General features: G+C 43.7%; 1 protein-coding gene across 1 annotated transcript in view; it reads right to left on the reverse strand.

Annotated features, from left to right (window-relative positions):
- Positions 1–626: 626 nt before the first annotated feature.
- Positions 627–18,642, reverse strand: part of zgc:63863 (uncharacterized protein LOC393372 homolog) — a 42,106-nt gene continuing 24,090 nt past the window's right edge. Inside the window, exon 8 of the mRNA XM_060825666.1 lies at positions 627–1,458. Within this exon, the coding sequence (XP_060681649.1) occupies positions 1,209–1,458 (250 nt within the window). The 3' untranslated portion in view covers positions 627–1,208. The remainder of the gene's footprint in view (positions 1,459–18,642) is intronic.

Genomic DNA, 18,642 nt, shown 5'->3' on the forward strand with positions numbered 1-18,642 from the left:
ATCAGCAGTGGCAGGAACATACTGAGCATCAGCTGTCAGCATCATCCTAGGAATAAGAACTTCTATTAGACATTAGTGACAGACAATTAAACTTCAACAGAATTCAGTGATTCATAAAGGATCGTGTTGGATGATGTTGTTTTTCTTACCATATTCAATGTAATCCCATCTCCTCTGGACTTCTGATAGAGCAACTCTCTAAGTGACCCAGGGAAATTCTTACAATTAACAAAGCCACAGACACCAATTACATTGCTCATACAGCATGTCCTCCATCGCTAGTAGGTCACTTCAGTAGATTATGTAGATGCTTTCCCTAACCTATGTCCTGGACAGCAGAGGAGGCCAGTCAGTTACTCAATTTCACTATTCACAGCAGATGAAATCCTAAATCACTTACAACACCTGTCCAAACTGAGCAAGAATCAGTGCTTTGATATCAACGAGTAGGGGGACATCTAATCCCACTGGGACTACCAACATTGAACATTTCCCTGCTTTTCATAGCACAAGATTAAACATTTCAAACCTGCATTCATGGGATTACTGCAATTTTAATGATGTAACAGTACCTAGATCCTCTGATAGGGGAAGCCTGACTAAGGGAACATCACCTTAAAATTAAAACATAAACATTTAAGGGAAAATTGGGAAGCACTTTCTCAAATGCAAAACAGTGAAAATTCTGAACTCCCACCATCCAAAGGTCTGGTCTTGTTGTGACAATTGAAATTTTCATTACTGCTCAGGTTAGAGGCTGGGAATTCCCCAGTGAGCAGCTAACTCATTAAAAGTTCGTCTCCCATCACTTGAGTGACACCAGGTTTCCATCTAACCATGTGCAAATTCACAAGGCCTTACTTCCACTCAGTGTCCGCAGTGTAAGGAAATGGACGTGCATTCATTAAGTGCTTACTGTTTGCTAATTTCTTTAAGTTGTCCTTGGCTATACAACTGGCAGAACAGAAATGGAGAGGCGGCTGCCAGGCAGAGGGTTGGCAGAGTTTGTGGCTGGTCCTCCAGTGTCCCTCCTATTTTGGAGCATGTTGGAGATAGTTAATGTGAAGACTTCATTAATTGCTCCCTTGAACGGGTTTTTGGCACAGTGCACCACTGGGCTCTTTATTCCAATCGCCGCGTTTCAGCTGAGAGATGTTTCCCAATGCAGCATATTACAGGCCACGTGTTCCCGCTGCCTTAGTCACTCGCTATGGAAACAGTTGAAAAACAAACTCTGGGGCCCACTCCACTGCTGTGTTGACCACAGCCAAAGCAGCTGCTCCCAGGGTTGCTGTCAGTCCCCACACTGCCATCTTGACCAGCTGGTTGGCCCCCACTGGTGGAGCTGCATTGGCAGGGGGCGGGCAAGGCTTCTCCTTGAACTGTTCGCGGAGCACTGCATCAGGACGCTGCCGAGATGTGGCCACCTGGAAGTCCTGGAAGGTGCTGATGGCGATGCTGCAGAGACAGAAGGGAAACAGTTAACACAAGGTGACCAGTGACAGCAACAACTGGTAAAACACTCAAGACAGGCCTCATCTATAGATGCAATCCCATCTAGAGTCCAGATGGGGTCTTCAAACAAAGATTTACTTGAAACATACCAAGGACGAAGATCTGATAGTTGTATGGACAGATCAGAGGAGCTGGCATTGTTTTTTTTATTGAACAGAGAAGGTTAAAGGGAGATTTAACAGAAGTTAAAATTAAGAGGGGTTTTTACAGTAAATACGGAGAAATTGCTACAAGTGGCAGAGGGGGAGGTAACCCGAAGAGAGAGACATGAAATAACGTGCAAAAGAGAGTTGAAAAGGATAGTTGCTGTTGTGGGAGAAGCTAAACTGACAAGAGTCACTGTTTAAAAATAAGGGGTTGTCCATTTGAAAGACAGATAAGGAGAACATTTTTCTCATGGTGGATTGAGCACTCTTGGAACTATCTCCAAAAGACTGTGGTTGCAAACTCCTTCGAAAGAAACAGGAAACTGGAGCAGGAGTGGGCCATTCTGCCCTTTAAGCATGCTCCACCATTCTGAGAGATCACGGCTGATCATCCAAGCCAGTCCCCTGTTGCCACTTTCTCCTTTGATCACTTAATACTCCAAAGAACAATATCCAACCCCTTTGAAAATGTTTTGGCCTCAACTGCGTTTGTCACCAAGACTTCCATAGGTTCACCCTTCTTTGGGTGAAGAAATCTCTTCTCATCTCAGTCCAAAACACTCTTGCATAAGGCAGAAGTAGGTAAGACTCTTAATGAGGGAATGACAGGTTATGGGTGGTAGACTGACACATTTTAGCCAGGATCCAATTGAATGGTGGAGCAGACTTGAGGAGAGAGAGGCCTGTTGCCACTCCTAACTCACATGTGAGAAGAATTTGTTTTAAACACAGACAATGCACTGCCTGAAAGAGCGGTGGAACCAGGCTCTGTGGCAATTGTAGAAATAAAGAGAATGAGATAAACACCTGAACAAGGAAATAAAATCAGATCTTTGGAGAAGGCATGGGTGTGCAACTAACTGGTGAGTTCTTTCACAAATCAGTACAACCATTATAGACCGAATGGTCTCCTTTTGCACTTTATTATGGTATGATTCAGGCTCCTGAGTCCTATTTACAACAGCTCAGTATTCAATTCATGAAACTGTCAGAAAATTTGATGCAGTAAAATGCGCTGCAACCAAAAGTCTTTTGGTACCTAAATGTGACAGTGTGTTTATACCTGCATTCCAAAGTGACAGAATATCAATACTGCACTTATCTTGACTTCAATGATGAGGACACTGGAATGAAAATATGCAACCAGGCCAGCTGCAACTCCTTTCCCTGGTACATTATTAATACTGGTCACTTTTTAAATCATTTTAATACATTTCCTCTATTCTCTTTCATGATATCAAAATCTTAGTTTTCAACTGTCAGATACCTCATCCAAATGTGCTTTCACACAGTCAGAGATGTACAGCACAGAAACAAACCCATCCATGCCGACCAGACATCCAAAACCAATCTAGTCCCATTTGCCAGCATTTGGCCCATATCCCTCTAAACCCTTCCTATTCATATACCCATCCAGATGCCTCTTTAATGTTGTCAGTGTACCAGCCTCCTCCACTTCCTCTGACAGCTCATTCCATACACACACCACCCTCTGCCTGAAAAGGTTGTCCCTCAGGTCCCTTTTAAATATTTCCCCTTTCACCTTAAGCCTATGCCCTCTAGTTCTGGATTCCCCCACACCAGGGAAATCTATTTACTCTATACATGTCCCTCATGATTTTATAAACCTCTCGATTAATTTAAATTGACAATTCCTTTACTGTCAAGAGTGGAAGTCCTGGAATTCCCACCCTAATGGCACTCTGAGCCTATTTGCAGCATATGGACCTCAGTGGTTCAGAAAATAGCTCAGCAGCACTTACTGAAGGGCAGTAATGGACGAGCAATGTCCATGACCCACAAGAGAATAAAAATAATCCTCTGGCTCTACCTTCTTGAAGTGACATTCCGCTTTTAGCTTCTCTATATAATCTTTATTACATTTATACATTTGATTGCCTAATTATCATCTTATCAAAACTAAACTTCTGTCTTCTTTCTTCAAAGTTCAGTGTTTTTACACTTGTGATATGGAGCCCCAAGTTAATGTTCTATGTACTTGGCTTCTCAACCCAACAGATAGTGAAATTTAAATCAACAACAGCCAACGACAACGATGCTGTTGATTTTCATAGAAACCCATCTAGTTTATTAATATCCTTTAGGGAAGGAAAGTTACTGTCCTCATCTGGTCTGGCTTACATGTGACTTCAGACCCACAGCAATGTGGCTGACTGTTAAACACTCACCAAGCAATTAAGAATGGACAAAAATGCTGGTCCAGGTAACAATGCCTACATCCCATTACCCACGAGACAGAATAACAACACACGACACAGGAGCAGAAATTAGGCCATCTGACCCATCGAGTCTGCTCCGCTTTTCAATCATGGCTGATAAGTTTCTCAATCCCATTCTCCCACTTTCTCCCTGTAACCCATGATCCTCAAGAACCTATCTATCCCAGTCTTAAATATACTCAATCACCTGACCTCCACAGCCCACTGTGGCAATGAATTCCATAGATTCACTACTCTCTGGCTGATGAAGTTTCTCCTTATCCCTATTCTAAAGGGTCTTCCATTTACTCTAAAGCTGTGCTCTCAGGTCCTAGTCTCTCCTACCAAATGGAACATCTCCCCAACGTCCATGCTGTCTAGGCCTTTCAGTATTCTACAAGTCCCCCCCAGCCCCCATCCCTCAAAACTCTGTCAAGCATAGACCCAGAGTCCTCAAATGTTCCTCATTTTTTAAGCCTTTCATTACTGGGATCATTATCGTGCACCTCCTCTGGACCCACTCCAGGGTCAGTGCATCCTCCTTGAGATATAGGCCCATGATTGCTCACAATATTCTAAATGTGGTCTGACTAGAGCCTTATAAAGCCTTAGAAGTACATTCCTGCATTTATATTCTAGTCCTCTTGAAATAAATACCAACATTGCATTTGCCTTCCTAACTACCGACTCAACCTGCAAGTTTACCTTAAGAGAATCCTGGACTCGGACTCCCAAGTCCCTTTGCACTTCAGATTTGTGAATCTTCTCCCCATTTAGAAAATAGTCTTTGCCTTGGTTTTTCTGACCAAAGTACAAGACCTCACACTTTCCCACACTATATTCCATCTGCCAATTCTTTGCCTACTCTCTTAACCTGTCCAAGTCCTTCTGCAGCCTCCCCACCTCCTCAATGCTATCTGTCCCTTTACTATGTGGCCAGAATGCTCTCAGTTCCTTCATTTAGATCATTCAAGTATAAAGGGAAAAGTTGTGACCCCCAGGGTCAGTCACTCACTGGCTGCCACCTTGAAAAGGACCCTCTTATCCCCAATCTCTGCTTTCTACCAGACAGCAAATCTTCTATCCGTGCTAGTACTTTGCCTCTAACACCATGGGCCCTTACATTACTAAGTAGTCTCCTGTGCGATACCTTGTCAAAGACCTTCTGAAAGTCCAGCTAGATAATATCCATTGGCCCTCCGTTGTCTAACCTGCTCATTACTTTCTCAAAGAATTCTAACAGATTTGTCAGGCATGACCTCCCCTTGGAGAAAGCGAAGATTGCAAAGGCTGGAGATCAGAGTCAAAGTGTGTGGTGCAGGAATCCTGATGAAGAGCTTATGCTCGAAACTTCAATTCTCCTGCTTCTTGGATGCTGCCTGGCCTGCTGTGCTTTTCCAGCACCACACTCTTCAACTATGACCTTCCCTTGATGAAACTAAGCTGACTTTGCCCTATTTTACCATACACTTCAAGGTATTCAGAAATCTCATCCTTCGCAAAGGATTCTAGGATCTTACTAATGACCAAGGTCAGGCTAATTGGCCTGGAATTTCCCGTCTTTTGCCTTACTCCTTTCTTACACAGGGGTGTCACGTTAGCGATTTTCCAGTACTGTGGGACCCTCCCTGACTCCAGTGATTCCTGGAAGATCACCACTAAAGCCTCCACTATCTCTTCAGCTATCTCTCTCAGAACTCTGGAGTGTAGTCCATCTGGTCCAGGTGATTTATCCACCTTTTGACCTTTCAGTTTTTCTAGCACCTTCTCCTCGGTGATGGCTACCAAACTCACCTCTGCCCTCCATCTCTTGAATTTTTGAGACGTTACTCGTATCTTCCACTGTGAAGACCAATGCAAAGTACTTGCTCAGTTCCTCTGCCATTTCTTTGTTCCCCATCACTACTTCTCCAGCTTCATTTTCCAGAGACCCAATGTCTACCTTTGCCTCTCTTTTACCCTTTATTTATCTAAAGAAACTCTTGCAATCCTCTTTTACATTACTGGCTAGCTAACCCTCATAATCGATCTTCCTCTTTATTTCTTTCCTCGTTGTCTTTGGTTGGTCTTTGTAGGCTTCCAACTGCCCTTCGTCACATTATGTGCTTTCTCATTTGCTTTTTATGCTGTCTCTGACTTCCCTTGTCAGCCATGGTTGCCTCATCCTCCTTTTAGTATGCTGCTTTTTCCTAGGGATAAATTTTTGCTGTGTCTCCCAAATTACTTCCATAAATTCCTGACATTGATGTTCCACAGTCTTTTCTGCCAGGCTCTTCCCCCAGTCAATTGTGGCCTTCTCCTCCCTCATGCCTCTGTAGTTGCATTTATTCAACTATAATACCATTACATCGGATTCAAACTTCTCCAGTCTGGAGTTGGGAGGTCATGTTGTGGCTGGACAGGTCATTGGTTAGGCCACTTTTGGAATATTGCCTGCAATTCTGGTCTCCCTCCGATAGGAAGGATGATGTGAAACTTGAAAGGGCTCAGAAACGATTTACATGGATGTTGCCAGGGTTGGAGGATTTGAGCTATAGGGAGAGGCTGAACAGACTGGGGCTGTTTTCCCTGGAGCATTGGAGGCTAAGGGGTGACCTTATAGAGGTGTATACAACCATGAGGGGCATGGATAGCATAAATAGACAAATTTTTTTCTCCGGGGTGGGAAACTCCTGAACTGGAGTGCATGGGTTTAAGGTGAGAGGGTAAAGACTTAAAAAGGGACCTGAAGGGCAACTTTTTCATGCACAGTGTGGCCTCTGTATGGAACGAGCTGCCAGAGGAAGTGGTGGAGGCTGGTACAATTCAAGTATTTAAAAAGGCATCTGGATGGACATATGATTAGGAAGGATTTAGAGGGATATGGGCCAAGTGCTGGCAAACGGGACTAGATTAGGTTAGGATATCTGGCTGGCATGGACGAGTTGGACCGAAGGGTCTGTTTCCATGCTGTAAATCCCTGTGACTCGATGCAGAGTCTTTTCTGCCATATTATGGTTACTGCCACCTAAGGATTCCTTCACGTTAAGATCTCTGATCAAGGCTGCCTCATTACACATCACTAAATCTAGAATTGCCTGTTCCCTCATGGGAGAAAGTGAGGACTGCAGATGCTGGAGATTAGAGCTGAAAATGAGAGGCTGGGAAAGCGCAGCAGGTCAGGAAGCATCCAAGGAGCAGGAGAATCGATGTTTCGGGCATGAAGAAGGGCTCAGCAACACATTTTCAGCTCTGTTCCCTCATGGGCTCCACCACAAGCTGCTCTAAAAAGCTTCAAAGACACTCCACAAATTCCTTTTCTTGCAATTCACTGCCAACCTGGTTTTTCCCACCCACGTGCATATTGACATCCTCCATGATCACTATAACCTTACCGTTCTTATACACTTTTTCTATCTGTTGGTGCATCTTGTGCCTCACATCCTGACTTCTGTTTGGAAGCCTGTACATAGCTCCCATTATGGGTTTTACCTTTACTGTTTCCCCAACTCTACCCATACAGATTCTGCATCATCTGACCCTACGTGGTTTCTTGCTATTGATTTAATTTTATTTCTTACTAATAAGGCAACCCCATCCCCTACCCACCTGCCTGTCTTTTTGATTGGATGTATATCCTTGAATATTCAGCTCCCAGCCCTGATCCCCTTGCAGCCACATCTCTGTGACACGCACCACATCATACCTGACAATTTCAATCTGTGCCACATGCTCATTTACCTTATTTCATATACTGTGTACATTCAGATACAACACCTTCAGTCCTTACCATCCCCATCTCAGCATCATCCCTTTACTTGATATGCTTGAAGTTTAATCCCTAACCCTTCCCAAACACACTGTCCTATTTGATGTTCTGGAGTCTTTAATAACCTCCAAGTTCTCCTTTTTTTTTCATTTTTTCATAGTTTTCAATGCAGTTGAATCCACCCTCCCACACACTAACCTACTACTTTGTTTCCCTTCCCCAACTTTGTAGTACAAAGTCCTGTTGACCACCCAAGTTACCCTTTCTGTTGGAACATTGGTCCTAGCTCAGTTCAGGTGGAGACCATCAGGTACAGATCCCTCCTGGTCCAATACGAATACCCCTCTTTCCCACACCACTCCCTTAGCCTTGTGTTACTTCCCTTATTTTCGCGTCCCTAAGCCAATTAGCACGTTGCTTGGACAGTAATCCAGAGATTATGACCCTGAGGACCTGTTCTTTAATTTAATTCCTAATTCCTAATAATGAGTCAACAGGTCCTCTTTCCTGGTCTTGCCTACGTTGTCGGAAAGGAGTTTAGAAGCATAAGGGTGAACCCACTGAAACCTACAGAATACTGAGAGGCCTGGGTGGAGTGGATGTGGTGAAGGTGTTTCCACTCATAGGACAGACTAGAACCCAAGGACACAGCCTCTGAGTGAAGGGACAACTCTTGAGAATGGAGTTGGGGAGGAATTTCTTCAGCCAGGGAGCAGTGAATCTGTGAAACTCATTGCTGCAGAAGATTGTAGGGATCAAGTCATGGAGTGCATTGAAATCACAGGCAGATAGTGTTATTGATTAGTAAGGGCGATCAAGGATTATGTGGAGAAGGCAGGAGAATGGGATTGAGAAACATATCAGCAGGGTCTAATAGTAGAGCAGACTTGATGGGCTGAATGGTCTGATTCTGCTCCTATATCTTATGGCCTTATGGGAGAGTCTAGGGCCAGAGGGCATACTCAGAATAAGGACGCACCCATTTAAGACAGAGGCGAGGAGAATTTTGGGGTTTTTTTTGCCTTTCAGGATAGTGAATCTGTGGAATTCTTTAGCACAGAGAGCTGTGAAGTCAGGGTCATTAAGAATATCGAAGGTGGAGATTGATGACTTTTAATCAGGCAATCAAGTGTTATGGGTAAGGCAGGAGAGTGAAGCTGAAGACCAGCAGATCTGATGGGCTCAATGGTCCACTTCTGCTCCGAACATCTCAGGATCGATGTAATGGAATTAGTAGAAGGATTAGAGGGAAGTGGGTTTTTCCCACCCTGCCTACAAGCTTGGAAGCAGCAGAAACCATCATCATATTTTTAAAAAGATAAATTGCATATGCACTGGTGATGTCATAACCAACTGAGCCAGGGACCAACAGCACTGCTACAAATCTTGCTATGGTTTTATCTCGTTGGACCCCCTTGAATTTACATACCAATCCAAGATCAAATAGCAAGAAGCCAATTCCATTTTTGTTTGTGTAACAGTGGAGGATTACACTGTTAGTGAGCACTTTTACTGAACTTAAACTAAAGCAATCACACACACTTCATGTAAAGATGTGCAAGCAGGGTAATGGTATACAGAGATGTAAAGGGGCTTACATTACAGACAGAATACCTTGTCCGGACATTAACACTACCTCCCTCTCCAGATACTGAGCTGTATCTAGAAAATCTGACATTTAGAATCATAATTCAGCCGGCTTCAGTTACTGGGAATTCATCGTGATGGAGCAGGTAGAGGGTCAGGTTTCAGCTTCCTGTGTAATGAAGAGTAGTGACTTTGGCTATTGAACAACATCAATGAGAATAAGACTAGATCGATAGAATTCCAGGTCAAATTACACGAACTGGCAAAATCAAAGCATCCTTTTTCTTTACATTTAGCAAAATACATTAAAGGGAATGCAACTGCATCATCAACTTACAAACAATGACAGTTCAATGACTTGGCAACAGAAGGTGGCTGACAAGGACAACGTTACCTCAAGAACGGCTCAGGTCTGAAGGAATCCTGACATTTCAAAACAAGACTACAAAACTCACTCCTACAGTGGTGTTCATCAATAGATCAATGCAAGGATCCACTATTACAATAATTCCGACTGTAACTCACTCCTACACACTGATGCCGATCAATAGAAGGTCTCATTCCCACATTGATCTCCAAAGATCAATGCAAGGCCTCATTACAAAGGCAAGGTTGGCAGAAATAGGGAATCCTGGATGACAAGAGATATTGAGGCTTTGACCAGAAAAAGGAAGAGGCATAGCTCAGGTACAGAGCTGAAAATGTGTTGCTGGAAAAGCGCAGCAGGTCAGGCAGCATCCAAGGAGCAGGTGATTCGACGTTTCGGGCATGAGTCCTTCTTCCTGAAGAAGGGCTCATGCCCGAAACGTTGATTCTCCTGCTCCTTGGATGCTGCCTGACCTGCTGCGCTTTTCCAGCAACACATTTTCAGCTCTGACCTCCAGCATCTGCAATCACTTTTCTCCTAGCTCAGTTACAGGCAGCTGGGATCAAGGAAATCCCTGGAGGTTTACAGGAATACAGGAGTTTACTAAAGGAGGAAATCAGGAGGGCAAAAAGAGGTCACAAGATAGCCTTGGCTGACAAGATTAGGGTGACTCCAGAAGTTCAAGTATATTAAAGGAAAAAGAATAACTAGAAAGAGAAAATGGGACTCCTCAAAGACCAAAGTGGATATACATGTGTAGAATCGCAGGAGATAGGCAAGTTTCTCAATGAATAGTTCTCCTCTGTGTTTACCGTGGAGAAAGAATTGAAGACTTGGGAACTTGGGGAAGTAAGTGGTGATATCTTGGGGACAGTCCATATCACAGTAGAGGTTGTGCTGGATGAATTAGAATGTATGAAGGTGAATAAATCTCCTGGTCCTGACCATTTAATATGCAAGAACACTGCAAGATGCTAAAGAAGAAATTGCCGTGGCCCTAGCTGATATTTCTGCATCATTGTTAGCCACGGGTGAGGTCCCAGAAGACTGCAGGATAGCAAATGTTGTGTCATTATTCAAAGGCTGCAAAGAAAAGCCTGGGAACTATAGCCCAATAAGCTTAACATCTGTGGTAGGTAAATTACTTTGAGAAGATTGAGAGATAAGATATACAAGTATTTGAAAAGACAGGTTTTCAGTAGGTATAGTCAGCATGGCTTTGTGAATGGGAGATCGTGCCTCACAAATTTGTTAAGAGTTCTTAGATGAAGTGACCAGGAAGGTTGACAAGGGCAGGGTGGTAGATATAGTCTATATGGATTTCAGTAAGGCCTTTGATAAGGTTCCACATGGTAGGCTGCTCTGGACGGTTAGATGGATGGCATGGAGTCCAGGGCAAGCTGGTAAATTGGAATCAAAATTGGTTTGATGATAGGAAACAGAGGGTAATAGTAGAAGGTTGCTTGTCAGACTGGAGGCCTGTGACTTGTGGAGTGCCTCGGGGACTAGTGCTGAGCCCATTACTGTTTGTTATCGACATCAATTATTTGGATGAGAATGTACAAGGCATGATGAGTAAGTTTGCTGATGACACTGAAATAGGCAGTATCATGGAGAGTGAGGAAGGCTATCAGAAATTGCAGCAGGACCTTGATCAGCAAGGGAAGTGGGCTGAGAAATGGCAAATGGAGTTTAACATAGATAAGTGTGAGGTCTTGTACTTTGGAAAGTCAAACCAGGGCAGGAGTTTCACGGTGAATGGTAGGGTTTTGAGGAGTGTAGTAGAACAGAGGATCCTTGGAGTTCAGGTTCACAGTTCTCTCAAAGTGTAGTCACTGGTAGACAGGGCAGTGAAGTTATGTTGTAGTTATACAGGACATTGGTGAGGCCACACTTGGAGTATTGTGTTCAGTTTTGGTCACATTGTTATAGGAAGGATGTTACTAAACTGAAAAGAGTGCCGAGGATGCTGTCTGGACTCAATGGTGCAAGGGAGCAGTTGCACAAACTAGGGTATTATTCTTTCGAGCGTAGGAGGCTGAGGGTGGGTGGGGGGGGGGGGGGATTCTTATAGAAGTGGAGATGATCAAGAGAGGCATGGATAGGGTGAATGCACTTAGTCTTTTACACAGGGTTGGGGAATGGGGGACATCAGTTTAAGGTTAGAGGGGAAAGAATAAAAGGGAACCTGAGGGGCAGAGGGTGGTACACACATGGGATGAGCTGCCAGCAGAAGTGGTTGAGGTGGATACATTAACAACATTTAAAAGGCATTTGCACAAATACATGGATAGGAAAGGATTAGAAGGATATGGGCGATGTGCAGGGACATGGGGTTGGCATGGACAGACATTTTGATCAGCATGGATCAGTTTGAACTTTTTAAAAAGCCTATCTCCGTGCTGTAGGACTCTACGACAACTTCTGCATACATCACATCATCCTCCGCCACTTCCACCACCTACAAACGGACCACACCACCAGAGATATATTTCCCTCCACACCACTACCAGCATTCTGGAGTGACCATTCCCTCCGCGACTCCCTTGTCAAGTCCACACCCCACTCCTGGCACCTTTCGCTGCCATTGCAGGAAGTGTAAAACCTGTGCCCACACCACACCCTTCACCTCTGTCCAAGGCCCCAAAGGATCCGTCCACATCTGACAGAAATTTACCTGTACCTCTACCAATGTACTGTATCAATTGCACCCGATGTGGTCTCCTCTACACGGGGGAGGCAGGACGCCTACTTGCAGACTGTTTCAGAGAACATCTCTGAGACACTGGCACCAACCAACCCCACTACCCCGTGGCTGAACACTTCAACTCTCCCCCTCCCACTCCGTCAAGGATATGCAGGTCCTGGGCCTCCTCTACTGCCAAATCGTTACCACCTGATACCTGGAGGAAGAAAGCTGCATATTCCACCTTGGGACCCTGCAACCACACGTGATAAATGTGGATTTCAACTGTTTCCTCATTTCCCCTCCCCCCCACATTTTCCCAATCCCAAGCCTCCAACTCTGCACCGCCCTGCTGACCTGTCCATCACCTTTCCCAACTATTCATCCCACCCTCCTCTCTGATCTATCACCTTCATCGACCTATCACATTCTCAGTTCCCTTCCCCCCCCCCCCCCCCCCGAAACGTCGATACTCCTGCTCCTCGGATGCTACACGACTTGCTGTGCTTTTCCAGCACCAAACTCTCAACTCCATCCTTAAACAGTCAGTCCTGATTTGAATTTATTGTTCATCAATTCTAGATCGGCCCCAGAGGAAAAAGACAGTGGTGAATCTGTGGCATTCTTTACCACACAGGGCTGTCAAAGCTGGGTCATTAACTATATTTAATGCTGAAACAGAAAGTTCTAACCATTAAGGAAATCAAGATTTTTGGGGGTGGTGGGGCATGAAAGTGAAGTTGAGGATTATCAGATCAAACACGATCGCTTGAATGGCAGAACAAGCACACTTGATGGAAAATAAAAGCAAAGAGCTACACCTTATGGTCTTATCCTGTCAAAACCATTTGTGATCAGATATACTTCAGTCAAGTCATCACATTCACACCTCCTCTTCTAAACACCTATGAAAACAAGCCTAACCTGTCCAACCGAACCTCAGAACATTTCTCATAAGTTCATTGCTTGTACCAAACTGTAAACATTCTCTGAATCACCTCAAACAGAGTCATAGAGTTGTACAACACGGAATCAGACCCTTCGGTCCAACCTGTCCACGCTGACCAGATATCCCAATCCAATCTAGTCCCACTGCCAGCACCTGGCCCATATCTCTCCAAACCCTTCCTATTCATATATCCATCCAAATGTCTCTTAAATGTTGCAAATGTATCAGCCTCCACCACATCCTCTGGCAGCTCATTCCATACATGTACCACCCTCCGAGTGAAACCGTTGCCCCTGAGGTCTCTTTCACCCTAAACCTATGCCCTCTAGTTCTGGCCTCCCCCACCCCAGGGAAAAGACTTTATCTATTTATCCTATCCATGCCCCTCATGACTTTATAGACCTCTATAATGTCACCCCTCAGCCTCTGACACTCCAGGGAAAACAGCCCCAGCCTGTTCAACCTTTGAATGTTCAAGATGTGGCCAGAAGCATAACATTGTGACCTTTATGTTTAATTTTCCTTATAATAAAGGGGATAATCCTATTCTCTTTCTTGACTATGAGCTGTACCTGCACACTAACAGTTTGTGACTCATACACAAGAATACCTAATCCTCCCGCACATCAGAATTTCACAGCCATTCTGTTTAAATAAGTTTTTTTCCATTCTTCTTGCCGAAGTGAACAATTTCACATTTTCCCACATATATTCCATCTGCAAGATTTTTGCCCAGTCATTCATCTTATTTATACCCATCTGCAACTTCCTTATCTGTCCTTCATGCATACCTCCCTATCCATCTCTGTGTTATCTGCAAATTTAGCCACCATGCCTTCATTCCCCACGTCCAAGTCATTGATGTGAATTAGAGAAGGGTTGAAGCCTCGGTACTGCAGGATTTCACATCACTTCCTGCCGATCAGACAAAGATTCCCTAATCTCTCTGTTTTCTGCCAATCAGCCAATCTGACATCCATGCTCATGCTCAGTGTGGGCTTCATTTTCTGAAATATCCTGGTGTGGCACCTTAACAAATGCCTTATGGAAATCCAAGTATAGCCGAAATACAGGATCCCCTTTATCCACAGCACGTTACTCCTTTAAAGAACTCCAACAAATTGGTTAAACTTGAGCTTCCTCTGATGAAACTATGCCAATTCTTCACAATTACCCTGCGTTCTTCTAAGTGCTCAGGTATAACTTCTTTCATGATCAGGCCTAACACCACCTTCACAGAGGCATCAAGATAACTGGCTTATCATTTCTTGTTTTCTGCTTCCTTCCTTCTTGATCAGAGGGGCAAATTTGATACTTTCTACTCTGATGGAACCTTCCCTGAACCTTGAAAACTAACACCAACCTATCTGCTACCTGATTAGCAACTTCTACCTGGACCCAGCTACCTGTCAGCCTGTGTTCCTGCTTAATACTACATCCTTTATGATTGTAAGATGTTGCCAGGAATGAAAAGTTTGATTTATAAAGAAAGGCTGAGGCGGTTTTCACTGGAGTGTAGGAGGTTGACGGGCAACCTGATAGAAGTTTTTAACTTTAAAAAATGAGAGGTATAGAGAGAGTTAATGGTAGTTGTCTTTTCCCTAGGCTGGGGGATTTGAAGACTAGGAGGTACATTTTTAAGATGAGAGAAGAGCGATTTAAAAAAAAGACATGAGGTAAATGTTTTACACAGAGGGTGGTTCATGTGTGGAATGAACTTCCTGAGGAAGTGGTGGATGTGGGTACAGTTACAACACTTAAAAGACATTTGGATAAGTACATAAATAGGAAAGGTTTGGAGGGATATGGGCCAGGAGCAGGTAGGTGGGATTAGTTTAGTTGAGATTATCTTCAGCATGGACTGGTTAGACCGAAGAGTATGTTTTTGTGCTGACTAACTATGACTCTTGCTTCCACCTCTGAATTTACAGTTATCACTGTAATGTTTTTTTCTATCCTCTGTAGTGAACACTGAAGCAAAATGTGTTCCTTTTATCTGCCATTTCCTTATTATCGACTTCTGACCCACCATCTCATTCTCCAGAGGGCCAACTCTAATATTTCCCTCCTAATTAATCTTTTAGTCATTCCATGCCATTGTTTATATTCTTATCAATCATTCACACCCAGCTTTGCAGTTATTTATCTTTTCCTTACGTTTGATGTGTTCTTTAAGCGCAGATTTTGAGTCCTCCCCTTTAGAATTTTTCCTTGTAGCACAAAATCATTTATTCTGCGTTTTCTGAAATATTCTCTTAATGTCCGACTCTCTGGGTTATTTGTCTAGCCTAAGACACCCGTTCACTTCAGTCAGCTCAACTTTTGTGTCCACACAGTTGTCCTTCTTAAAGTTTAAAGTACTAGTTTTAAACTAGCTCTTCTCCCGAACAAACTGGATGTTAAAATCAATCACATTATCATCAATGCCACCTACAGGCTTCTTCAGCGGAGGTCATGAATTAATCCTGACAAGGAGGTGTCAGTGTCAGACTGGGATGGACAAGATCAGAAGAACCGCGACACCAGGTTATAGTCAAACAGGTTTACTTGAAATCGCACAAGCTTTCGGAGTGCAGCCCCTTCATCAGGTGCAGCAAGAGAGGACACAGAGTTTATAGGCAGAGAGATCAAAAAGATCATGCAATTGGTGTGAGTGGAGCGTCAGATAATAAGTTTCTGCAGGTGACCTAGAGTGTTAGACGGTGTGTAAAGTGTTTACAAAGTCAATGTCAGTGTTATGCTGTCATGACAATCAGGCAGAGCGATAGGACTATACCATCGGTGGCATCTCAGGTCAGACACTGAATTGTAGGTGTGAGGCCTTGTTCAGAATCAGTCTCTGACCAGCCCACTCTCTGGTCACTTCCAAAACATGCTGCTCTAAAAAAAAACTCTCTCAAAATCATTTTATAAACTGCTTATTGAGGCTACTGTTGCTGACCTGATTTTTCTGGCTTACGCATAGATTAAAAATCACCCATGATTATTGTCACCCCTTTATTACAAGCACCCAATATCCAGGTACCTGCCAGATCGAGTCAAATGGGAGTGTCAGTTACAGCCTGTTAACACTTACTAGCACTGGTTAAATCAGTCATTGCTGAACGCCCCACCTCTACAGTAGAAGCCAGCAAGGGAAGAAGATCTGTCATTTGCTTCCCAAAATCCCCCACCTCAATGTACATTTCATCACTTTCTCTTCCTCCGCCAGACATATTAGATACTGTCAGTGGACAGAATCCAAACAACGGATGTATTTTATACTAAGCTGTGGTTGAGACAAATGTTTTCTAAGTTTATTCTGCTGACTCAGCAGCGATAGGCCAACTGCTCAGCAATGTCCCAGTTATAAGCACACAGTGAAAGGAATGCTGCAGTAGGGGAGTGAGCTGTAGTGCAGTGCATACGGAGATTAAATTCAGGCAAAAGAGAGAATGGGCAAAGACACAATGAAGGAAGCTTGCAGTGAATGAAGCTGAATAAATGGAGAGGCTGAATCAGCCAAGTGAACTATCATTGTGGTCTGGCTCTTATCCAACTCATTTTCCTATTACAATACTCTGCCCTAGAGTATGTGCTGATTTAGCCTGAGCAAAAAAAAATTACAATTAACTTCCCTGGACATTGCTGCATTGGCTGATGTCAGCCAGCAGTTGCTACAGTTCGTTTCTGCACTAGGAGGAGAAAAGACTTAACAGGCAAAGATTGTTATCCAGTGTCCTTGTTTTTGCAACATGAGGTATTGACCACCCAAAGTTAAACAATTACATAGCAGTACTCACTGCTTGGCATACCTGTCAATCCCTATCCAGCAGGAGACAGCACTTTTGATGAAAGAAGGGCAAACTCTTTTCTCGTTAGAAATTAACTATATACATACACAAACATACTGATACAGGAGATTGACTCTTTGCTCATGTTAAAACAGGTTTATCCCACTGGACATATGTCTAAGCCTACACTTTTGCTCTTTCCCAGAATATTTTGGTTCTTGCAATGAACTCCTCCTTTTCAGATCTATAAAATGCATTCCAAACTCGAATAAAACATCAGCAGGAGGCCATTCAGCCCATTCTGCCTGTTCAAACTCTTTAGAAGAGCTTAGTCGCATTCCACCTTGCTCCTTTCCCTGTAGCCGTCGTTTCTTTTTATCATGATTATTTATCATGATTATTTATCCAATTCCCTTTTGAGAGTTATCTTTCAATTTGCTTTCACTAACCTTGTCAGCAGTGCATTCCAGATCACAATAACCTTCCAAGAAAGAAAATTCTCCTCATTTCAGTTTTTTATTTTGAAATTGTGCTCCCTGGTTATAGGGCCATACAGATGGACAACATGGAACAGACCCTTCAGCCCACCTGTCCGTGCCAACCAGAAACCTAAATTAATCTAGTCCCATTTGCCAGCATTTGGCCCATACCCCTCTAAACCCTTCCTATTCATATACCCATCCAGATGCCTCTTAAATGTTGCAATTGTACCAGCCTTCCTCACTTCCTCTGGCAGCTCATTCCATACACGCACCACCCTCTGCATGAAAACGTTGGCCCTTCGGTCCCTTTTATATCTTTTCCCACTCACCTTAAAGCAAAGCCCTCTAGTTTTGGACTCTGTTACCTTGGGAAAAAGACCTCAGCCTTCATCCTATCCATGCCAGTCATGATTATTATAAACATCTGTACATTCACCCCTCAACCTTCAATGCTCCTGGGATAATTGTCCCAGTCTATTCAGCCTCTCCCTATAGCTCAAACCCTCCAACACCCAGTAACATTCTTGTCAATCTTTTCTGGACCCTTTCAAGTTTAACAACATTGTTCCTAAAGCAGACAGACCAGAACTGAAAGCAGCACTCCAAAAGTGGGCTGACCAACATCCTGTACAGCCACAACATGATCTCCCAATACCTACACTCAATGTACTGACCGTGAAAGTGAAGAGTACTAAACACCTTCTTCACTATCCTATCTACCTGCAAATCCACCTTGAAGGAGCTATGAACCTGCACTCTAAGGTCTCTCTGCTCGGCCACACTCCCTAGGACCTTACCATTAAGTACATAGATCCTGTCCTGATGTGCCTTTCCAAAATGCAGCACCTCACATTTATCTAAATTAAACTCTATCTGCCACTCCTCAGCCCATCGGATCGAGGTCCCGTCCTACCGACATAACTTTCTTCACTGTCCACACCACCATTTTTGGTGTCATCTGCAAACTTACTAACCATTCCTCATATCTTCACATCCAAATTATTTATACAAATGATTAAAAGCAGCAGTCCCAGCACCGATCCTTGCAGCACACCACTGGTCACAGGCCTCCAGGTCCAAAAAAAAACCTTTTCCTCCACCCCCTGCTCTGTTTCCGACTTTCGAGACAATTTTGTATCCTAATGGCCAGCTCTCCCTGGATTCTAAGTG

This window comes from Hemiscyllium ocellatum, chromosome 5, assembly GCF_020745735.1.
Source record: "Hemiscyllium ocellatum isolate sHemOce1 chromosome 5, sHemOce1.pat.X.cur, whole genome shotgun sequence".
Taxonomy (NCBI): Eukaryota; Metazoa; Chordata; class Chondrichthyes; order Orectolobiformes; family Hemiscylliidae; genus Hemiscyllium; species Hemiscyllium ocellatum.